The sequence below is a fragment of the Bemisia tabaci genome, chromosome 2 (assembly GCF_918797505.1).
Source record: "Bemisia tabaci chromosome 2, PGI_BMITA_v3".
In the NCBI taxonomy this organism is placed as follows: Eukaryota; Metazoa; Arthropoda; class Insecta; order Hemiptera; family Aleyrodidae; genus Bemisia; species Bemisia tabaci.
In genome coordinates this window covers 49284240-49309385 of record NC_092794.1, presented here as the reverse complement: position 1 = coordinate 49309385, position 25146 = coordinate 49284240, and the positions used below count along the sequence as shown (strand labels likewise).

General features: G+C 41.2%; 1 protein-coding gene across 1 annotated transcript in view; it reads left to right on the top strand.

The window, feature by feature from the left end:
- Window positions 1–25146, top strand: part of LOC109044190 (43 kDa receptor-associated protein of the synapse homolog) — a 56358-nt gene that overhangs the window by 23664 nt on the left and 7548 nt on the right. The window contains exons 2-7 of the mRNA XM_019061764.2: window positions 7060–7238; window positions 7904–8055; window positions 12001–12307; window positions 14106–14306; window positions 17127–17225; window positions 18600–18791. Coding sequence (XP_018917309.2) covers window positions 7060–7238; window positions 7904–8055; window positions 12001–12307; window positions 14106–14306; window positions 17127–17225; window positions 18600–18791 — 1130 coding nt within the window. The remainder of the gene's footprint in view (window positions 1–7059; window positions 7239–7903; window positions 8056–12000; window positions 12308–14105; window positions 14307–17126; window positions 17226–18599; window positions 18792–25146) is intronic.

Genomic DNA, 25146 nt, shown 5'->3' with positions numbered 1-25146 from the left:
TCAGATGCTCAATCCGAAAACTTCAGAGATCCATAATGACCTAAACTTTGGGTCCCAGGCACGAAGTTTTTTTCTCCGCGAATAATGTCTTAAAGAAAGAAAATAATACCTGATAAATTCGGGAATATTGTGACAAGATCAGCTAAATTTTCCGTCTTGAGTGGGTCAATCTTAGCATTGGATGCAGGGTATCTTAATGTTCGTCAGTAGCCGCCTCGAAGTGAGAGTCTCCCGACAGTAATTTAGCTCTGGAGAGGGATGTAGCATCCCTGCAAATCCTGCCGGTTCAAAAGCCCGAGGGATCGTTGCAGATTACCCATGCAGGGGCGTAATCAACTCGGCGGATAAGCTCGGCTCCAACGCGCGACGTGACATGACGCGACACAGAGAGACTCGATCCGGAGTCCATGAAAAGAAGCAATTTTCTGCCAAATCCCTTCCGATCGCGGGAGGTGGACTTTTTAAAAAGTCGGCAGCGAGAGGAGACACGGGGGCGGGCGTGACCGGGGGGGGGGGGGGGGGTCTGCGGCGCAAGTCGGGGCTGGGTCCCGCAGTGGAGATCGGAGAGAAAAGTTCACGGGAAGTGAAACTAGGTACGCTCATCCGGGATCCGGGGACAACCCGGCTAAACTGGAGCGTGGAGCAACTGGAATCCGCCCCGGGCGTGATTTGATTGACTCGACGCGTGATTCGAAATCGGACGAGACGACGCGGCGTACCCGAGGAACTACTAATAACTAGTCGCGTTGGACGACATCGTTCTTGCCTCGGATAAAACTTGGGCGCGAATATCGTTGTATCCGCGAAAAAGACACAACTATGTATGTTTTTACACGGTGTCTCCGAAGACTGCACGGGAAAAAACACGGAAAGAATGGATTGCTGATGTACCAATTAAATTGTTAAAAAATATGTCCGGCACACTGAAAAAAAAGAGTGGTAGAATTTACCATTCCTTCAGTTTTACTCAGCGTGAATTGAAAGTCGATTCTGCCAGAAGAATGGTTATCTGTATCAGTATATAGTAGCGTTTACCTTTTTTCTGGCAGAATTGACTCTGAGTTGACGCTGTGTAAAGTACAGCGTGAAGGAATGGTAAATTCTACCGATTTTTTTTCGGTGCATGTTTCAAATGTACATTTTAAAATAGTGGAAAGCTAATATAACCATGAAGGTGGCAGAATTAGCATTTTTTATGGTAAGATCTACATTGAAAAATGCTAGATACTTTTTTTTAAACTACAAAATAGTTAAATCGTCGCCTTCCTGACATAAAGCCGTAACTGCATTTTGCGATGTGCCCTGTGGTCCATTTTACTTCATGCTATCCCGGGTTTATCTCAATATAAAATTACGCTCCTTTCTTAGCCAAGCGACGAAATGAGCAATTTCATTTTTTCCGTGGAGAGGTAGGGGTTTAAGTCCCAATTGGACATTTTCAATTGATTGTGGTATACCTCAGTGAAGTAGGTTACTAACATTGGCGAGGCGTGAATTATCGATTATCGATATTTGCTTGATTATCGATTTATAAGCTGTGGTTAAGAATCGATTACCAAGGTGTTCGTTGCGAACACCCTGTTTATCGATCCTTTTCCATAGGTTTAAATGGTAGGTCAATCGATGTATCGTAAAGCACGCCTCACCACTGGTTACTAACCTAAATGTTGCAGTACTAACACAGCTTGCCAAAAATCATTGGAAATGTCCATATAATCCAACAAATTGGATTAGTAAGGTAGTGCCACAGTTTCAGCGAATGACTCCTAGCATTTTTTCCGTGTGACTGGCAAAAAAAGAATGCTTTTACTGTGCTTCTTCGGTACAGTCTCAAAAAATTATGTGCTTTTTCATTAGAAAAATTCAAAGCTTTTTCAGTACTTTTAGGTGAATAAACTAAAAGCATTACGAAAACTCAAAATTCATACGTCAATCGAGACAAAATTGACTGAGCTTTGAAAGTCGAAATTCATTGGCGGCCTGAAGATCGACTCGTTGCACAATCGCGATCTAGGGGTGGATACTACAATAAAGCGATCCGCGAGGTATTGCATACTTTCCAGAGCAAACTATCTTATTTAACATGCGTGCCAGGAAGCGAAAATTTCCAGACCTTCTTGCGGAATTTCCATTCTTTCTCAGTACTTCCAAACCGCCCTTAAAAAGCAGTACTATTTTCAGGCTTCCCATAGGCGAATATAAAAGGAGGACCCTGAGACTATCATGATTGTTTGCACTGATCATTCCTCTGATCATCGGCAAAAACCAGCAAATATTTTGGACAAACCTTGCACAATCAATGTCACGGAAAACGGAAAAATTAAGATAATTTTGCAAGCTTAAAATCGAGTAGTTAGCCCATTATTTTCCCCTAGTCTATAATGACCACCCGCTCTAGCTATATGATCACTCCATTTGCCCTTTTTTTTTCTGTCTGGCATTTTGTTTATTAATTTTAATAATCAGCCTGAGGGTTTTATGCAAAGACATTATTCTTAAAAATCAACGTAGATTGGTCGAAAAGCGCGCCGCCACCAACAAACAACTCGGGCGCGACTATTGAGATTTCTCTCTCTCTCTCTCTCTCTCTCTCTCTCCCCCCCCTCTCCCCCTCTCAACCCCCTCTCCCCCTCCCCTCTCCCCTTCTCCACCCCCTCCCCTCTCCCCCTCCCCTCTCCCTCTCCCCCTTCCCTCCCTCCCCCTTCTCTCCCTTTCTATCTCCCCTCTTCCCCCCTCTCTCTCTTTTCAAAAATATTTTTCCGTCGTTTGAAACTCATCAAAATTGGGGTGACAGTTTTTAAAATATCGTATACGTAAAAAAATCGGACAAATTCTACTCCCTTGCCTGGTGGTTCACCATCGTAGCAGCGGGCAGATAATTGAAAATGATGAATAAAGATACATGCAGAGAAGACAAAAAAATGGAGGGATCCTATTGGTTGAAACGGGTGGTTGTAATAGACTGAGGAAGGAAACGATGAGAACACTATAGGGTTCCAGGGATCCTATAGTGCGTCCCTCCATATATCAGGTCCCTCCAAAATTGTCATCAGGTTGTCTATTATTTTCTTTGTCCATTACTTCGCACCCACCCACTCCCACCACAAAAAGATCCCTCCATTTTCTCTTCGTCTCCTTTGTCTATAGCTTCGTCTATCGAATTCGATAATCATCCCGCAGGTAGTGCACCTGCCGGATTCAAAACGAGTGGACGCGGTGTCGCATGAGAGGAGGGCGGGGCGAGGGAGGGAGGGGGGGGGGGGCTCGGCAAAAGTAAATATTTATGGAGTAAGAAGTGGCGAAGTTATAAGGTCAGTAGGTCAGGGCCGAATCGATACGATACGCGCTCTCGGGGGCTCAGGATCCAGCAGCAGGAACCTCCCCCGATTCCCATCTCTGTGCTGACGCTCCGCGCACAGCCTCCCCCCCCCCCCTTCGCCGCGCAAAACCGACGAGCTGGGCCAGCCGCTGCTCGGGCCGAATTTTATCGTTTTGCTCGGGCACCGTGTGTCGCGGTCGAAACGAGTTCACTCACCGCAATAACTTGTCGTCCCTGCGATGAAGCGATGGATCCACCATTCAAACCTATTGAGAAAGATGCGTTAAGTATTAGGGTATACCTTTACTATATATCGATTTTTTATCGTAGATTCAAATGGGAATATACATTGGCGGATCTAGCAAATTGGCAACACCGGGTTCCTCCATTTAAACCTATGAAAATGTATCGATTCTTGGAGGGAGCAGGTGCTCCGACAAGAATCGATTATTTAACATAGGTTTAAATGGAGGTAATCCGGTATTGCCAATTTGCTGAATCCGCTTCTGGGAATATATCGATAGTCGATGATCCACGATTTCCCACCCCTCGTCAGGCGAGCGCGGGTCAATGAGCTCTGGGAGAATTTCTGCTGATTAGTGGCATTGCCGCGCATGTCGTGCTTGAACATATTTAAATATAGGGCTTTTAAATCAAAAGGAACGGTATTCATTCTGACATGAACCTTGAGATCCATAAAAATACATGCATGTCAGGGTTCATGTCACAATGGATCTAATTTCATTTGATTTAAATTCGTCCTATTGACGAAACCCTCAGGACCTCGTACAATGATTTTGAAGTTGCAGGACAGTGAGTACCAAAAACAAAAAAAGAAATAGACAGGGATAGTAGATGGCAAAAGCATGTTTTTGGAGGAAGGGGCACAAGCCTCCACAATAATTCTTTTCACCGCGATGTTCATCAATCAAAGTATTTGACCGGTTTTTGCTTTACTTTGAAAGATCGGCCATCGTCGTGTACCTTCAAAGAAATATGACTGTAAGTAAAAATTGTGAAAATGGCAACAACGCTTGGAAAGCACTCTAAAGGCTATGGTCAATATTACATCATACACATGGATACTTATAATGATTTTTGACCGCAAAGCACAACTCAATAGCCCATTCCTTTTTTTAAAATTTGATTTCAAAATTTTCTATTTGGGAACGCTGCAGCGGGGAGAAAAGTTTTTTTGGGGTCTTGAAAATTTCAGAGCTATACATTTCATCGTTCCAAACGGGAGGGGAGAGGTTACCGGGAAAGGAGGACATTGGTATTTCGTTAATGGCAATAAGTAAAAAACCCGGGACTTTACTTATTGATACTTTAAAATAGCTTTCCGAAGTTGAAATTTTCCAAAATTTAATTAACTATCATTTGAAGGCAATGAAATGATATAAAATTACAACTGTGAGCCATAATCCTCCTTTACAATGCTTCTTTCCTACGATTTATCTAAAAGGAATGTAGTCGTGTCAGCAAAAATATCTGACAATGAGCTTCATTGCGTAATTCAAACCGATGAGAATTATAATTTTTTTTACGGCGCGGCGTAAGTGTCAGTGCCTTGCTTGCTCCCGTTATTATATAAATTGAGTTTATGATGTGTAAACATGACGTAACAGCAGTTATTCCGTTTAATTGTTATCCTAACGACGCCCCCAGTAGCGAGCGATGTAGGAGTATCAAGCAAAGTTAGGTTTGGTTGGGTTAAGCAACTAAACTAACTCTGCGGTGAGGCTGAAAGTATCAAGCGAAATTGAAGGCGTTTAGCTGCGTTCTCACAGATCACTTTTACAACTCCCACAGTGTATTTGAACAAGTTTAAATAAAATTGAAATATCTACTGATGGGACCTTCAAGGCCTTGCAGTAGAGTACTTCCACTAACATTCTAACCAAAAATTAAAATATTTCATCCAGCTCCTGGAAGGTTAAGTCCCTTTAAAGTTTTTAACGGTCAAATTCGGGAACGCGAACAGAGAAAAAACCCCGCACCCCTTCATTGCTTTGATGGAGTTTAGACATTTATGGTATTCCCTGGCATAGAAACTTATATCTCTGAAAGTTTCGAGACCTCCATAAAATTTCCCCCCGTTACAGCGTTGCCAAGTTGAAATGTTTGAAATTAAATTTTAAAAAAAGAAATTTTATTGAGTAGCGCTTTAAGGCAAAAAATAGTTAAAAGCATCCGTGTGTATGATGTAATGGTGACCATAGCTTTTCCAGGATTTGCTGTACTTGTAGCATGGGGGGGGGATAAGACACCCCCCTCCCACGACTTCTTATTTACTTTCATGTCGAATAATCCAAGGATACGACCGTTTTTTCTATACTTTCAAAGACTGATCATTGTGTACCATCGAAAATAAAATAAAATTAAAATGGCAAAAACGCTTGAAACGCACGACATTGAAACGTTGCCATATTTTAAAGTGAAAACCCTAAAAAAATCATAACTTCCCGAATTTAAACATCTTTCAATGGACTTTTTTACTTGAAATTTTACTCTTAAATGGAGCTTTCTGATGGTGTTATGTGTTTGCTCTGCACTAAACAGCACTTACGCGGTGTTAATGGGTTTTTACAGAAATTTTCTAATGAAACTAGTGACAGTTTAGCATGTTTTTATTTATTTTAGAAGAAAGAGTGAAACGACCAAATTTTAACTAATTCAACGAAAGCCTGTTAAAATAAATCTTTAAATGAGGTCGATAGAGAAATGGTAGTATCCTATTGGTGGAGGCGGATGGTTGCAATGAACAAAGGAAGTAGTAGACTAACTAACGGCAACCTAGGAAAGACACCCTATAGTTAGTCTATCATATTGCCCCTTCTTCTAAAACAATCGCTTCTTTCGACCGAGAGAATCACTCAATTTTACCTTTGTTTCCTTTATCTATTACTTTGCCTACCGATTTCAATAATCAAGCCGCAAAATCGTATCGTTAAAAAAATGTTAGCAGCAAAAACTCGAAGCTTATGTTTGAGAGTCCCATGAACCGATTCCGCTCGAGCGCAGAGCTCAGGATCAACTGCTTTCAAAGCGCCTTCAATTGTTGTCATACTTCACGCATATCCGCAAGGTCGAAATAGTTGTATCCCAATGTCGTATGTTTCTATACCCGCTTTGAAGAGCCAGATAGTGCATCTCTTTAGCTGCATTTAAAACTGTTTCGTTCGTGTGTGACCATCTCAATCCATCACACATGCGAAAAGTTTGAGGATACGTTTTGATGGTACCGGGGTCAAATAATAACCTCGGTCTAGTTTCTTCATTTACTCTAGCGTCGCCCGACTCAGATGATGATTCAATGTTTCGTGCCTGTGATCATTAATATTTTTCATACGCGAGTCCGTTATGCATACCGATTGCGAAACTAAAACACTCGTGTGTCTCCTCTTTCTTTATCTATCACTTTGTCTGGAAATCAGCCCCTTGATTGGTTAATTCCCATGGTTTACGCCTGTTTAGACTCGACTTGATTTCCTAGGAAATGTCTAGGAGCTCAAGAGCCTCTCCATTCGTTGGTTCGTTCTCCAACGAGAAAATAAAGTAGGAGAGGTGGTTCTAAAACACTGAAATCGAGATGCACAGTTAAGGAATAGGGCCGTCGATTTGTCATTGGACCAGAGCGCTTTCTCCGCAACTCTCAATATAGTAATAAATGGTTTGCTTGACGTAATTCCGAAGTGAAATGAATAGGCAATTAACGAAGTGCGTTTCTGTGTTGTCAGGGGTCACACAGGAATGTCAGCCACAGCTCTTTTGGCCTCTCCGGACGGTTTCTAGGCACCCGCTGGATCTGTATGATTTCTCGGAGGAGGATTTCAGACCGCGAAAACCGCAGGCAGGAATTTTGGACTGCTTCCTAGGCTGCAGCAACAGGGTCCACCAACAACTGGCCCGTAGACAAGTAATAATCAAATTTACTTAACCCTCAATTCTATTCCATCCCCAAAACATTGTAATATCCTGTAGACTAAGAATCAGATGTATCAATAATAATTTCAAATCATCCTCTAGTGAAGCTAAAGTTTGAATTAGGTTTTTTGGGTGGATTGAAGTCCTCCATAGAATTTCTCAAAGCTCAAATGAGGGGCTTGGAGGACAAGGCGTATAAGTGCAGTTTTTAAACAAATTAAGATACTAATAATTTTAAGTAAAACTGGTCTTAATGCAAATTCTGTGAAAAATTTCCTCCAAAATTCCAATTTTTAAGCATCGAAAAGTCAGTTTGAACTTCCTTTCCGCCACAAGGATTCATGTAATCTCGACAATTCAAACACGTATTTTTGGAAATAGCAAAAACTGTACTTATGCGTCTTGTCGTCTTGTCCTCCAAGCCTCTCAAATACTGTTTCTAGATTCTCTGATACATAATACAATTTAAAAATTTAACCAAAGGATGATATTTTAAATGTTTATAATCGGATGATGAATTGTAAATGGTGGTGATTATACTGACTCTAAGCATAGTGTTCTCTTACCCACAGTATTTTGACATTCGATATCTTAATACATCGTTATTTCATTGAATAAGATCGGAAATTTGATATTCTTTGATTTCTTATCCAACAGGTAGAGCAAGGACTGGAGTTGTACAATCAAAATAAGCACGAGGCTGCACTTGGAAAGTGGCACAGCGCACTCAAAAGACTGAGGAAAACAAGCGATAGATTTTTATTACTTGGTTATCTTTACGACGCCTACATGAATCGAGGAAAATACAGGTGAGGATTTTAACGATTCATTCAATATTCATGGCTAAATTATTTAGTACGTACTCTGTCGAATTATATATCCCCTGATTCAGGATCCATCGATCTTTAGGGCTCATTGCTGTTTTAGGGGGCATAAAAGCCTCCCCTTGTAACAAAAGCTCTGTCGGTGAAAACCCAATGAACAGATGAGGGAAGAAATCAATGGAAAAGAGATACAGCAAGACACGTAAACAAAATTATACAGTGAAACGGATGTAATATACTTAAGAAACATCCCACTAAGTTTTTATTAGACAATATAAGACAAATATTTAACAAAACGGGCGAATTTTAAAATACCTCAGCTTTAGGACACAATTTTTCCCACTTTAAATATGTCGTAGGCAAATGGTCAAATCAGGCATTTTGTCAAAAGCCTAAGCAAAGTGTCAAATGATCTCACTCAGATTGAAATCTTGACTTTTCTGCTAATTTTGGAAAAAAAAATGATTTTTTCTTCATAGATAGGAATTAATTTAAAAATTTGCATCATTCTATTATTGCTGTAATCATTTCTGGGCCAGAAATGAATATTCATTTCAATAGATGCTTCACTTTTGAAAAACAGAGTTTTCACAGGTTTGACGGCTAAAAGTATATGGGGAGTATTTTGAAGAGGAAAGAGCGATGCAAGTTCGTAGTTTGACGAGATCTTACTTTCAAAGGGTTGAAAATTCGAGAGCTATTCGTAAAAACATACGAAACTTCGTAAGTTTTTAAACTTTGACTAGCTATCTGCCTGGACATGTGATAAAATGCCGGATTTGGCTACTTGTCTGCGACAAATACAAGTTTTAATTCTCTTCGACTACAGCGAAGGAATGATTTTTTCGCGGAAAAGCAATCCGCGAGCGGGGTTTCAAGTCAAGACGCCTGCCAGTTATGCAGCAAGCAAAACTGACGACCCTCATTAGAGCGGAACGACCTTTTTCGAATCCGGGTCTCGCGGCCGTCACGGGTAGTTATCGCCCTGGGATGAGAACAATAGATCGAACGGCGAATGAGGACGGAAGAACGCTTGATAAAGAAGCCATCAAATACAGAAAAATACCCTTCCTCAGGGCCTCTTGGATTTTTTAGAATGTTTTTTATAATAAGATGAAGATTAAGAAGCAAAATGTTAGCAGGAGAGAGGGTTCAAGGGGCGGTTCTAATCTTTCCGATACTTCCTCGCGCACGCTTAATGTGAAATCGAACATCTCCATAATGGAGGTTCATCAAGGGTCATACTATCGCCGGATGATTACTGCGGATTATCGATGAGTTATGATGAGCCCCCGCGTTGAGCTCATGCTGAGCTTCACAATCGTCGCTTTCCTCACGAAAGAACGTAACTACATCTCAATGTTGCCAAATTTTCCCGCGTAAATTTCACATCAGGGAATCTTATGTGATGGTTACACGCTCAAATTCCCATCAATTTCCGATCAAATGATGACTGGTGCGCACCATCTACCATCAAATTTCTGCGGCCTGCAAAAATTTGATGGTAGATGATGGAACTGTGGGGCTCATCCTTCATCTGATTTCCACACAACCGTGCTTATTTCATGCTTATTTCAATCAATACGCTGTTTTAATTAATTTTACTCATCAATCTAGATAACTCTCGACTGCCATCTTGGTCACCATTTTGATCGGAATTTGACGAAAATTTGAGCGTGTAACTAGGCCATTAGGAATTTGTAGCTGAAAATTTCACCGAATCCTTCCGCGATTTCATACAAGAATCAGAGAAACGTTCAATAAAAATGGACCACTAGACAAGGTACGAATTTAAGCATTCTTATACATATTATTTAACCAAAATTTCACGTAAAAAACGATGCGCACAACAAAAATTACCGAAATAACTCCTTACAATGATATTAAATGATTCCTGATGCGTGAATTCAAACCACCCGCTCATTAAAACTCAATGCTCTACGTGATTCACATCGCGGGCTCAACATTATCATGACAGTCTTTGCGATATAAAAATCTGGCAACCTCAATTTTGACGCTTGCAGGCTCAGCTATAGCAAATTGCTTATAATTTGAACAACACATGGTGGGTTATGGACAGTGATCGATTGAGAGGCTAGCTGAAACTGTTGTGGTGCGCGATTTGACTCACGTAGAGCTTTGAGTTTCTTGTGAGCGGGCAGTTCAAAATCCGCGTAACCAATGTGAAATAAAAAGGTTAATATCTTCATCAGGAGCTGGTTTCAGTAATTTTCGTAGCGCGAATCGTGTTCTACGTGAAATTCTGGTTAAGAAACATGTATCAGATTGCTTGAATTCGTACCTTGTCTAGTGGTCCATTGCGGAGACGCATTCTTGCAAAAATTGAATTTTTCAATCACGTTTGCAATCTTGGGACGATAGAGTTACGTTCCTTCCTTCGAAGAACGACAAATTGGATGGTTTTTAACAATGAACAGCCTTCCTGTATATTTCGTTGGTTAATTTCCTCTCATGTTTCATTTTTTTTTGAACAGAGAGCCAAAACCACAAAACGCCTTAAAAATGTCTCTCTATTTTCCTTAGATTATGAGAGATTATTTGGATTTTTAGACCTTACATGGTAACGCTGCAAACAGCTTTAGCTGTGTAGGGGCTGGTACTGGGCGAACTGTTTATCCTCCCTTGTCACTGAGGTTGACTCATAGAGGTTTATCAATTGATTTATTAAGTTTTTCTTTACACATTGCGGGTGTATCTTCAATCTTAGGTTCCGTGAATTTCATTGTAAAATAAACCTTTGTAAAATATTAATCTAACCTATTTTGTCTTGTAAAAAATACACAACTTTCTGGTTCGCTACTTTAAAGGCATTAGTCATTTCTTATAGAAAAAAAAATCAACACAGATTTACAAAATGAGCCAAAATGTTATTTATTTTTCTTGTAAAAAAAACGTGAGAAGAAACTAGGCAACGTCTGATGCAGTAAAAGGCTGATTCTAGTTAATAGCGTGATAGAGATCTCTACATGCATACACGAGATACAATAACTCAGAAGTACTTGGAACCATATTATGGTCTATAACCCGGATGCCGGATCATTACGAGCGTATAAAATGCGGCGCCTTCAATTACCTCTGTATGCAACAAGATTAGCCGTGATACAAAAGTAGCCAAGGCGCTACCGTACAAATCGAGTCTGATGAGTTTTTTTAGATTTTTATATGTTTGTTTCCTTTCCGAGGAAGCGGTTGAAACCACCCCGAGACGCTCCAGGCGTGCAGTTTGTTTTAAGCCTTGATTTCCCATTTTCTTGTGTTTTGTTTCGTTTATGGAGATGTTGCATGTGTGAGGAATTTGCGATTTTACTGTTGATTCTTATGTAAAATTTCGCAAGAAACACGATGGTGCCACTGCTTTTCTCTGAAATCAACTCCCAAGCTCAAAAAAAGCTCTCAAGTTGAGGCCAAAATGTAGGGGATATCCCACGCTATCCTAAGAGTCCACCTCTACATCAAAACAAACTCTCCATGCAAAGATAGGGAGCAAATACTTTGACAGGGCTGCCACTTTATTTGGGGACTTCAAAACTGAAAACACGGCAACCCTGCTAATGTACTTGCTCCCTATCTTTGCATGGAGAGTTTGTTTTGATGTAGAGGTGGACTCTCAGGATAGCGTGGGATATCCCCTCCATTTTGGCCTCAACTTGAGAGCTTTTTTTTGAGCTTGGGAGTTGATTACAGAAAAAACCAGTGGCACCATCGTGTTTCTCGCAAAATTTTACATTAAAATCATCAGTCAAATCGCAAATTCCTCTCACATGCAACATCTCCATTTCTGTTGAATTTATGAGAGGCGATGCGGCAAGTTGATACGGACGGGAGCCGTGAGAGCCCTTCGGCGGACATGGAGATTTAATTAAACTAGGGGGTAATAACGAGGAGTCTGTGTTCTGTGGTTGCGAGCAGGGAATCCGTGGAATTCGCCCATCGACAGCTGAACCTGGCCGAGGAGGTGGACAACCCGAACCTGAGGGCGGAGGCGTACTTGAACCTGGCCAAGGTGCACGAGAGGACCGGCGGGCTGGAGAGGGCGCTGGCATGTGCGCGCCACGCTCTCTACAACGAGTGCGCCCAGTGTCGAGTGGCCGGCCTCGTCCAGGTCTCCGTCGCCAGCATCCAGCTCGAACTCGCCACTTTTTGCAAATCACTCCAGGCCTTCCAACAAGCTTTCGCAATTGCTCAAAGGATACAGGATCCTGCCCTAGAACTTCAGGTGAGACAACCCACCAACCCGCCATAGAGTTTTTCAATTAGTTGATTGGGGGGAGTTGATTAGGGGTTGATTGTGCACGATATCAAAACCAGGCAGCTGGTTTGTAGAGTCCCTTTATATCCAGAGTTAAGACAACTCAATTTTCGTTGGGCTGAAAGTGGCCTAAAAAAAAATCCAATTCTGATTGGTTCTCGCTCATGGAGGCCGAAACGAGTGCACCAAGATGGCGGTACCTCGAATGTGAACAAGAATAATGAAAATATTACCTAATTGTGGTTTATCAAGAGTAAATTGTTATTTCCATCGGTCCAAAATGGGAATAGATTAAGAAATTATTCACAAACCAATCTCATTTTCTTTTTAATTGATCAATTTGTTGATGTTGTTGTTTTTGTGTAACAGACATCGCAGGATTTCTGATCCTTATCCCTCAATATCGTTCGTTTGGGTGCACTCGTTTCGGCCTCCATGGCCAGACAAGGCCGGCTGCCAGTCAGCTGATAATCGAGTTGTCTTAACTCTGGGTATAAAGGGACTCTACTGGTTTGGTATGGACATGTGCGGAGAATGGCAGATAGTAGGTTGTCCAGAAAGGTATTTGATTGGGTTCCTCCCGGAAGAAGGCGGCGTGGACGCCCAGTAAAAGGTTGGCGGGAGGGAGTGGAAGGGGAGATCAGACGGTGTAATCTGCCCGATGATTTGTGGGAGGATCGATTCCGATGGCGATTTGGAGTCGCAGAGCGCTCTAGTGCGCTGAGGTAGCGGCTTGATATGTATGTATGATTAGGGGGAGGCTACGGATTCGATCCGCATGAATTGATCGAAAAATAAAAAAAAAACCAACCGATTGACGTGATTTGATCGACGAAATTCGATCGATTCTCGAGTTTGTCGATCCACTCACGGTTGTTGATCGAATAGAATCGGTGTCGATCGGCTCAGGTCTTCATTTTTCGGTCGATTCAACGCTATCGAATCGACATCGATTATTTAATAATTTAAATTATTTTTTAATCTTGTATGAATTTTCTACTGTACCTGTAGTCTTGGGCTTATGCCCGTTCATATTTCAATGAATAAATAAAGAATTTGTCGATGGATTGGCGTCAAACTTTTCACATCCGTCAATTCTCGTTTTCATTTTTCGATCGATGAATGCCGATCGAATCCACATCCTACGATTAGGGTGCGTTCATAAATCGTCGCACCTCCGTCGTAAAGGCGTCTCTCCATGTCCACGCTAGCCCCGTTCTCCATATAACTCTGCTTTCAGGGGCTCATGTGAAAATAGAGGTACGCCCTTGCGTCAGAGAAACCCTACAAAAATATCCTAAAAAAAGAATCGGACCTCAAATAATTGAAAGAAGGAAAATACTTGAGTGTCGACAGAACCAAAGATAGGAGAGGCGTATTCGGGCCTCGAATTTCAACTTCTCCCCGAATCCGAGCGATACCTCACCACCAGCATATGTAGAGCGGAGCATTGCGAGTTCACGCGCCTCATGCCATCGCGCCTTCAATTATGCGAACGCAACTCGGACATCCATCAAGTTCGAATAGTTGTATCTTTGCGCCGTCTAAACGCGAGTCCTCATCCTTGCTCTTTTCGTCGCTCCTCTGACCTCTGACGTGAGGGCGCACCACAATATTCGCGTCAGCCTAATGGTCCAAATAACTCCATGCTCTCCGCGGGGCAAGTGGGAATAGAGATATACATTTTCATCAGAAGAGCGACGCTTTTCTAGATGTCGCATTTTTTCTAAAGTGGAACTGAAGTTGAACTTTATTTTTGGTATAGGTCTACGTAGGACTTTCAGAGCTTTTTGGTCGTCTCCAAGATGCCGATAAAAGTGCTCGATACGCCTCAAAAGCCTACGACATCTCGCAGAACATGCAGCTGCGGGACCTCAATTCCAGGTATCGCCGGGTTGCGCTCCTCCAAATGGCGGCTGCTCTCCGGAAACAGGGAGAGCTGGGAGATGCCTATGATTATTGTACGGTAAGCATACACATAAAACCCTATACAAATGAGGAAGAGACCATCAGAATTCTAATGGAGCTTTTTTCCCCGTTAGTATCATTGGCTGCCCCCCCCTCCAAAAAAAAAAAAAAAAAAAAAAATTAAAAATTAAAAATTTGTACACTTTGGGGGAAGAATCCTAACGAAACTTCATGGAAACTGAAAAGCCGTTTACGCTGAGCGAGTTTTAGTTAAAAACTTACTTTGCTGATTACGTAAAATGATAGACAACGATATAGACGGAGAGGACAAGGGGAAAATGGAGAGATTCTATAGGCTAAAACAAGTGAATCCTGTAGAATGAGGGGGAGGGGATGACGAACTAACTCTGGGGTCCCACCTAGGTTGCAAATAGTTCGTCTATTACTTTCCTCCGTCGTCTATTGCAGCCACCCGCTTCCACCAACATGATCCCTCCATTTTCTCTTTGTCTTCTTTGTCTATCGCTTTGTCGATCAATGTCAATACTAAGGCTCGTCATGTGACCAATCGCCCAACATAGAGAAAAAAGGGGTGTATTCATATTGAGGATTGCTTACCCCGTGACGTGGGTCGGTACAAAATGGCATGGCGTCGTATTTCAGTAAAATCCGAAATTCGAAGTATGAGAAACGGACTATAACGTCCGTCTTTCTTGCTCAGATCAACTCAAAATATAATTTGAAACACTTTACGTGGAATCATTTTCTTCCATAATCGATACCATTCCCAAAAAAATCGATGAGAAAAACCGTCCGTACTGACCTACGTCATCGACAAAATCCAAAATGCCCGAAATGCGAACACATCCTTTTCAGTGGCGTGGCGTGCTTTGCGATACATCGATTGGTATGCCATTACATCTATGGAAAAGGATCGATAAACAGAGTGTTCGCAGCGAACACCTTAATAATCGATTCTTTACCATAGGTTTAAATGACAAAGCAATCGATACATCGCAATTCACGCCACGCCACTGATCCTTTTTTTCTCTAACATCGTCCAAACACGTCCCGTCAAGACAAGACTTGCCCCAAGCTGGCGCTACAAAACAGCAGGGTAGTTACGAAGATTTAATTATATTTTCACCTATATGGGGCGTGATAAGCTGTGGGATAAGCCCTCCGAATATGAGCACACCGTCACTCCGTATATAGAGCATGTTCTAATTGACTGTAATGAATTTCAGTTGATTATTTCTGGGAAGCGTGATTATCAGCCGCTATAGCGAAGAGAACAGTAAGTACATTTCTGTATGAGCCATGATTACCACATGCTTTTATGTGTCTCGAGGTTCATTCCAGCATGCACTCACTGCTCTCTTCGCTATCACGGCAATTTTACCCGTCATGCCGGAAGGGGCGACGAAAACTTCATTGAATATGATTCATTTGCGGACCAGATCTTTGTTTCCGGTTAATAGCTTTAAAAGGTCAATTTCAAAAGGTCAGAGTGCTAATCCCGTATCGTGATTGGCTCCTCCCTTGATTAACCTCCCTTCTCGGGTGGCAATGATCGCGAATGGTTGCGATTCAATAGATAGTTCATCAGGGATTATTTCATGGCAAGGGAGTTTGAACTAATTATCAGAACCGAAAATTTCGATTTAATGTCGATCTTTGGCGATGTTATCGGTGACGAAATTTCGAATAATTAGAGTAAAAATCTGATCGTAATTACATCGCGATCAAATAACTTCATCATTCATTGGACAACATTGCGGAAGTCATGGTGAAATCGCTTGAATGGCGATGATGCCTCACTGATCTCATTGCGATGGGAAAGTGCTAAAATCGTTACTTCATTTTCATAAATCGCAACTTCTTCGTTAAAAATTTCACCTTTGATATGGTGGTTTGCAAAAACATCATATCGAATGATTCATCTGCAACATTATGAAAATAGCTCCATAGAGCAATATAATAGCACAACGACGAGCTCAAGCTAATAGACAAATAGCCTGTTCGAGATTCATACTATATTCTGCGGGCAGATTATTGATATTAATAGACAAAGCAATAGACAAAGAAGTCTAGAGAAAATGAAGCTTCCTACTGGTGGAAGCAAATGGGAAGCAATTGGTTACAAAGTACACAGAAGGTAAGTAAAAGAATAAAACTAACAGCAACCTACGAAAGATCCTATAGTCGAGTATTTTCCTTCGAGTCTGTAAAAACCACCTCCTACCCGTTTAAACCAATAGGATCGCTCTATTTTCCCTTTGTCTTCTTAGCCCATAGCTTCGTTTATCGATTTCAATGATTATTTTACTGGACTAAAGGGAGAGAAGAGGATTTCGGGGTTGTTTCCACGATCATAGTCTATAGCCTTTTATGTCTGTGCCCCCCCCCCCCCCCCCCCCACGTACATAAGGGCCAATGTTTCAAGAAATGAGGGAGGGAAGTGCCAACTCCCAGGCGGACTATGGGAGGATAGGGGAATGGGGTGGCTGGGTGTCGCAGAGCGCTAGAGAGTGTTCTTAAAGCGGCTTTGGTATATGTATGGATGACGTGTTCCGTATAAATTGATAAAACTGGACAATTTGATTCGAAAATTGATGGCCTTAATAAAAATGTTGCTCTTTGGAGAGGAAGAGTGACGCCTCCCTCACCCTCCTCAGCTACAGGTCCGGGAGGTCGAGGATAAAACATCCCTCCTCTGACGTAAGGGCGTCCCTGAATTCCCTCGTGAGCCCTGCTTTACATGTAAATCCATGCTCTCTGGGGCTCACGCGGAGAACGCGATACGCTCTTTCGTCAGAGGAGCGACAAAAAGCGGGAGAATTGCACGATTAAATGGTATGTTAAATTATTGTTTCAGGAGGCTACGAGACTGGCTTTAGTTTCTGGTGATCAATTTTGCTATGCGCGGAGTATTAGAATTATGGGAGACATTTATAGGAAGAAAATGGAAATTAGCGTAAGTAATTCTCTATTTAATCAACCGACTGGAAACGGGTAGCCGGCGTGAGTGTGGGGTTTGCCAAATTGAATATTCAATTTTCGCAGAGCTTGCATGGCCGTTTACAGTCGTTTTCTCGGTTAAATAACTTTTCCTGGAGTTATTTCCCTCATTACGGTGAACGTATTTCATGCAGTCTCCGGTTACGATTTTATATCTGACTTCGCAGGCATAGAACCAACTGAGCACATGGCGATTCAGCTCTGCCTGCTACCCTCTCTTCCGCCTAACAACGTTTGATGAGCAGTCGGATGGTTTTTGTTTCCGCCTGATTAGATCTCAGAAGTCAGTAACAAGATTTCTCTCTGAAATTTGATCGAGCCACCGTAAAATTGGACTACTAATGCGAAAAAGAACTGTGTGAGAGAATAAAACTAAAAGGAGCCAAAAGTTGCACGCAAAGACTATGTACATAGTTTTCGATTCGGCTCGTTGTAACATGATTGTTTTTGGCACGAATACGTCCGATTATGCTTGATGGCTGATTGTTTTTACAGGACCTCAGTGTTAGTATTATGGTAGAACTATCCTGATCAAAGAATAAATTAAATCCTTTTAAAATATATCATCTACTAGAAATAAGTGGATGGGGTACATGAACTTGCTTGGGCATGTCAAAGTTAACGACATACGGAAAAAGAATGGAAGATTTTACAACATGTTCTGCTGACTTGAGTCAATCAAGCAATCGGGTTGAATTAACCATACTTTTTTGCTTAGTCCATCGACAAATTAGCTCTTTAATATGACAATCTAGAGTGACGGAATTACTGGAAATTTAAAATCGAGAAATCTCCACGAAAAAAAAAGTGATACGAGTTATCCCCTAAAATTGTGGCACTACACCAATTTGGTGGATGATATGGACATTTCCAATTAATTGTGGTGGTATCCCAACATTCGTCACCTTCAGGCCAAAGTATCATAAGTACCATGCGACGTTCAAAAATTTCCAATTTTTTTTCAGAGAAATTTTTCAACGAAGCTGTTCGAAAATTTCACTGAATTTTCTTGGAGCTGTCGATAAAATTCAGTGAAATTTTCAAACGGATTCAACCGACAATTTCTCTATAAAAAATAAAATGGCGGCGGAAATTTTGAAACGTCGCATGGCGTTGGCAATTTGGGTTTGCAACCTAAGTTATTGGGGTGCTACCATGCACAATGAATGGGGGTGTCCATATTATACAGCAGCCCCTTGCACTTTTTTCCGTGTCACGTGAAATACGTCATGATAGCCTACAGTATGAGAGCCGATCAGAAATGGGTTCCACTTGTCTTAAATCTGAGTCCAAGGGATTTCTTAGTCGACACAGTTTCGATTGATTTCAGAATGCATATCAGCAATATGAAAGCGCCATGCTAACGGCAGGCGCCATGGGAGACCGGCTGTGTCACGTCGAGGCCATGGATGGGGCGGCCAGGTGCTTGGAAACGCTCCGACTACAGCAGAAGATTTGCAACTGCCGACCTCTCGAACTGAACACAAGACTTTTAGAAATTGCCACTGCCATTGGCGCCAAGGTAAGTGACGTTCCTCACTTTTTGGGCCTTCGAGATCAAGCTCAGAATGAACTTTAAGTGGGAGTAAACGAATCGGACGTTTTCAAATGTTACTGGACTCGTCATGCCAGTGGCGTGGCGTGATTTGCGATATATCGATTGTTATGCCATTTAAACCTTTGGAAAAGGATCGATTAACAGGGTGTTCGCAGCGAACACCTTAATAATCGATTCTTTACCATAGGTTTAAATGGCAAATCAATCGATATATCGCAATTCACGCCACGCCACTGAGTCATGCGTAGAGCCTCTATCATACGACCAAAGTAGAGCTCTCAAAGTAACGTCACGTGGAGTCACGTGCCCCCCCCCTCCCCTTTTGAGAGCTCTACTTTAATCATATGATACGGGCATAGTGAAATGGGACAGATATCGCTGATGAAGTGATGCGCTGACAAAACTTGGGAAGTAGCATTGAAACCATGGATTTTCTTTTTCTTTTTTTTTTTTTAAAAAAAAAGAAAAAAAATGTGCGATGACTTCAAAACGTTTTCTTCAACTGCCCCTTCTGTTAATTTTACGTCTTGCGGGCTACTTATTGGAGTTAACAGACAAATCGATAGACAAAGAAGACAAAGGACCAATTATTGAGCGATCCTATTGCTGAAAGCGGTGGGTTCCAATAGACAAAAGAGGCATGTAATAGACTAGCTGACAGAGAAGCCTATGGTTAATCCATCATTTCCCCTTTCGTATTACACAGTCGCTCCTTTCGACCAATAGGATCGTTCCACTCCTCCTTTGTATCCTTTATCTATAGATTTGTCTACCGAGTTCAATAATCATCCCGCAGAATCGCAATCAGTATAGTTAAAAAATGTCAACAGCAAAAACTTGAAGCCTACATCAAACAGTCTTATGAATCGGTTATGAACGAGAGCGGAGCTCAGCATGAACTTCCTGTAGAGCGCCTTCAATTCTTGTCATACTTCACGCATTTCCGCGAGGTTAAAATAGTTGTATCCTTAGTTTTGTACGTTTTTCTACCCGCTTTGAAGAGACAGTGTGTGCACCTGAAGGCCAGTTAAAACAAATTCGTCCGTGTGTGACCATCTCGTTCCATCGTGCCCATAAGATAATTTTTAGAGTAGGTTTTGATGGTTTCGGAGCCAAATATTTAAATTCCGTCAGTTTCTACATTTGCTTTATAATGGTTGTATCTTTAGTACTATAAGTTTTTACACGCACAAAAAAGATAAACGGAAAATTTAGCGATCCTATTGCTGGGAGTGGGTTGTTGCAGTCAGTAGACAACGAAGTGAGTGATAAAGCAACTAACGGCAACACACAAGAGACCCTATAGTTAGTCCATCATTGCCGCCCTTAGTCCATAACGATCAACCATTTCAACAAATATGATAGCTCTGGTTTCCCTTTGTCTATCAATTCAATAATCAGCCCGCTGAGTTTTTATTAAGTTAACTGGATTACATTTTGCGATAAGGGACCACTATTTCCGACTCCTCCATTAAAGCACCTTTCTGCAGAGGGAAACCAATGGCATATTTTTTGTTTCTAAAATGAGCCAGAGATAGTGCTTCCTTATTGCAAAATGTGGTCCAACTGTTAGGCAGTTGAGATATATGTCTTGCTAACATGTAATTCAAGGCATCGAGAATTAACTCCCCTGGTAAAAATTGGCGATAAGAGCTGCGTTTCAAAATACCATAGGAATTCTTATAGCCGGCTAAAGAAGGCTACAGAAAATCATATAGCTGGCTGTAGAATGCGGAGAAAATCATACGGCCGGGCTATACGAAGCGATAAAAAATTATGCAGCCCGGCTACAGTTCCTATCGCCGGGCTTTACACTTTATCGCCTGGCTGTTGCTTTTTTGCCATCGATTATTAAAGGCTATAAGAAATTGTGTAGAAATTCGTGTGCTTTGGAAATCATTAAGTTTGATACGGAACCACCTTAATATTTACAAAACACACATTACATTTTCCTTTAATACATATTTTTTTTTTAAAAAAATCAGAATAATCCATACAGGATGTGCAAACATTACAAGATCAAGAGTTGAATAATGCTGACTCCGCCAGATTAAATATTAGAGCCTAACACAAAGCGGAGCGGCGACGCACTGGCGCCTACAAACCTAACAGGGATACTTCACGCATTGCGCAACGCGTGAAGTATCCCTGTTAGGTTTGTAGGCGCCAATGCGTGTTCCGCGCTGGCTGCCCGCCTGCCACGGCGCTTGAAGCGACTAATTCACACCAGAGGTATTGCACAGTATCATACGAAACTGAAGGCGCTCTAATATATTAGTACTGGCAGGCATCCATCAAAAGTACGGAGCTTTCCTCGCAAAATAAATCAAGATACTACGGCCCAAAAAGAGAGCAGTATTCCAAAAACTCACTAAGTCCTAGCATCTGTAATTAGTAACGTTTAGCATACATCTTATCGCCTGGCTGTTGCTTAATCGCCATCGGCTATAAAATGCTATAAGAAATTGTGTAGCCGGCTATAGAAGCTATTGGAAATCTTACAGCCGGGTGAAGTCTATGGTATTTTGGAACACACATTCTACTGCCAATTTTTACCAGGGTCTTACGAACAACTGAAGCGGAAGTTCATTTCAGCCAAAAAAAAAAAAATAAATAAATTGAAAAAAAAAAGACCGTTTAATGACTTTTGAAGTTAAAAACAGTAACTTAAAAAAAAAAAAGAATAACAATCCGATGGAGTCAAGTTAAAGCCGGAGAGACGGGTTATCATTGTTTGTAACCAAAAAAGACTTAGGCTTGTCGTCACGATTGAATAGGGTCATTGAACTGACTGTGAGTTCAGAAAAAAGGTACCAAGCCAAATCATAGTGGTCAATTGGTCATATCCAGCGTAGATTTCTGATTTATTGTATGCTAAAATAGAGCGTCCGTTGAACTTTTTAAACTTCCCCCGATAAAAATATTTATTTTAGAGTACTATGATGAATACATTTCCTTGAAAAATTTCGAGGAAGATTCTCTGAAGAATTCACAAGGTTTCGAAGAAATTCGTTTTTGAAGAATTTTGACAGCGCCTGAATATGCATACAACGTTTCTCCTAAGTGCAGTTTTATTCATACATAACCAAGTTTTAATTTAGTGGATTGAAATCTACATTTTTGTATATGCACCCATCTTCCAAATTCTTTGTAAAGACGTTAATAGCCTAGGATGGTGAATGTCTATAAATAAAATAACTACCTATCCAACTTAATGTTGATGTGAAATTCTCGATAAATAACAATCGTTCAGTCTACGGTCGTGACCATTGAAGATACTTTCCGAGTAGATAGGTAATCCTCTACGACTACTCCAGATATTGCAGCTTCTCTCGATAACGTGGGATCTTAGCGCCTTGAATTGAGAGGATAGGCAACATCCAGCCACGACTAAGGATCGCGTTTGTGGAATAGCTTCGTTGCCTTTTTGGATAGGTTGCCTTTCTTCAATTAAGTTGCAATAATTTGATCGTGCGATCACTACATGTGGCTTTTAATGCTATTTGGGTCCTACTCTTACATTCAGAATACTTATTTTTTCTGGGCTTAATTTTTGATCAGAGAAAACCCCAAGTGCGGCTTGGATCCTTTTTGTTAAACTCGGTCCAAATATGTCGATGGTCAAAGTGCAGGACCACATACCTCTAATTCGGTGTTTCAAAATTTCCGCTCATATATTATTTTTCGAAGAAAAACAAGCAAATTTTATTGTTTGAAATTTAAACAGAATATCCTGCTAAAAAAAGAGACAGATCCTAGAAGTTTTCAAGACATTGAGGTGACCAGCTTTCCAAAGGAAAAATAAAGTATGATAAAAATTCTGCGGCGTCGCGAGCAGAGATACGTTGTTTTGCACTTTGGACATCATTGACTTTTTCTCAATCACATAGCAACGAACAATTACTTTTCGCTGGCTGTGCTAGGAATACCCGAGCTCAAGGCTCAATAGCCTGAATTCAATAAATACTCAATTTATTCCTTTTCCACGTTACATGTTAGATTTCAAAACACGGAAAAGAATAACCTTACAGATTCTTATTTTACGATAAGTTAAATACTTATTTGCAATCATTGTTTTTTCTTGCTAATTTGGATATTGTGGGGAACAAATGTATCGGTTATAAAAAGAAACTCAGCAGGATGATGCCCCGGTGGCGTAATTCTGGGGCGCGGGCGGGCCGCCTCCCCATAAATCCGATTCAGTGGCGTGGCGTGAATTGCGATGTATCGATTGTTCTGCCATTTAAACATATGGTAAAGAATCGACTATTAAGGTGATCGCTGCGAACACCTCGATAATCGATCTTTTTTCATAGGTTTGAGTGGTGTATCAATCGATATATCGCAAATCACGCCACGCCACTGATCCGATTTTCCTCAGAGTAAGGGTTTTATTCTGACAATGAGATACGAGGCTTGTCATTTCATCATTATTCCTGACTTCATGCACGCATCGACATAAAGATTGTCAGGACAACTAGACGGCGATCGGACGACTTCGGGTATAGGTAATCAACATAAACGCAGTGATACACTTTAAAAGGGAGTCGTTCTTTTCGGAGTAGTTCACTGCAGTTCCCCTTCCGAGTCGCCTGATAGGACTACACATTGCAATACTTAAGTAACTATTATCTCTGGCTCATTTTTTAAACAACGTGCTTGCCATTTATTTCCCTATGCAGATAGGCGCCTTCATACATGAACAGGAGATAGTGGTTCTCTTCATAAAACGAGGTCTAATTGAGGGGCTTCGAGGACACGGCGCATAAGTGCAGTTTTTGTTATTTCGAGAAGTGTACGTATTGGTACTACCTAAATTACATGGATGGCGGAAAGAAATTTCAAACTGACTTTTTGATGCTAGAAAATTGGAATATGGGAGCAAGTTTTCACAGAATATGCATCGAGACTATAGTTTTACTTGAAATCTATAATTCAATTTTTTCAAAAACTGCACTTGTGCACCCTGTTCTCCAGTCAAGCCCCTCGATTGAACCACAGTTGGATCGCATTTAGCAAAAAGGAACCAGCGCCATTACAATGTTGAAAAATGTTGTTTCTTCATACTTAACGATCTAAAAAATCTCTGAGAAAAGCAAATGGTTTTGGCTTCCTACCAAAAAAGTTGTTAATGTTAAAAAATTTTAAAGGAAAACAATTGTGAAAATTTTGATACTGCAAGTATATTGAGTATTTTTAAAGAGGAAGAAGAAATTTTAAAACACTGTAATCGCCTTGGTTCCTTTCTGCTAAATGCGATCCATTTTTCAATAAGGAACTATTGTTTCTGGCTCATTTTAGAAACAACATACGTGATACATCAATCCTTATGCAGATACGCGCTTTTATGTATGAGCCGGAAATAGTGTAGTTCCTCTCGGCAAAATGAGGTCCAATTGGACGTATTTCTATCAAACGGAACTATGTGCATTATGACATGAGCCCTGTTATGAACATATTCTTGTGGGTCTCAGGGCTCAGGTCTGAATGCACATAGTTCCGTTGGGCAGAAATACGTCCAATTGAGAATCGAACGGCACCGCGGGGCGAAACGTGACGGGGTAAGAACATTCTTTTAATATCTTCACCAGTGCGGAATTTCCGGGGGAAGAACCGGGAGTGCCCCGCGACACGAGGAAACCGTTTATTTAAGTACCAACGTAAAATTCAGTTCATGACCTCCATTTCCCTCTCTTGATCAATAAGATTGTCTCTCGTTCTTTCCCAATCATTTTTCATCTTTAAATATTTCTGGCACTGGCTCATATGGCTCCGAGTTGTAAAAGCGGCGTTGCCACGTCGGCTGGAACGTTTCTTTAATCCCATAGTTAGAGAATCAAAATACGTACCTATACTTTTGATTGCAACGTTGAGAATATCTGCATGAGTCTTGTTTTATACAAGGAAACTAGGGGGTATGCCGCTTGGCCGCTACGCGGCCAAACCTCGAGAGGATTTTGATATGATTTTAGAGGGAAATTCGGAATAAAGATGTTGCATGTGTGAGGAATTTGCGATTTGACTGCTGATTCTCATGTAAAAGTTCGCGAGAAGCACGATGGTGCCACTGGTTTTCTCTGAAATCAACTCCCAAGCTCAGAAAAAGCTCTCAAGTTGAGGCCAAAATGGAGGGGATATCCCACCCTACCCTGAGAGTCCACCTCTACATCAAAACAAACTCTCTGTGCGAAGATAATCGATTCTCTGCGAGGCAGCTTGCCTCAAATAAGATCGATATTTTTAATTGATTTAAATGATAGGAAAACAAGTTGCCGGATTGCAAAATCGCCGCTGGTTTTTACTGCACGTTCCTTCTGAA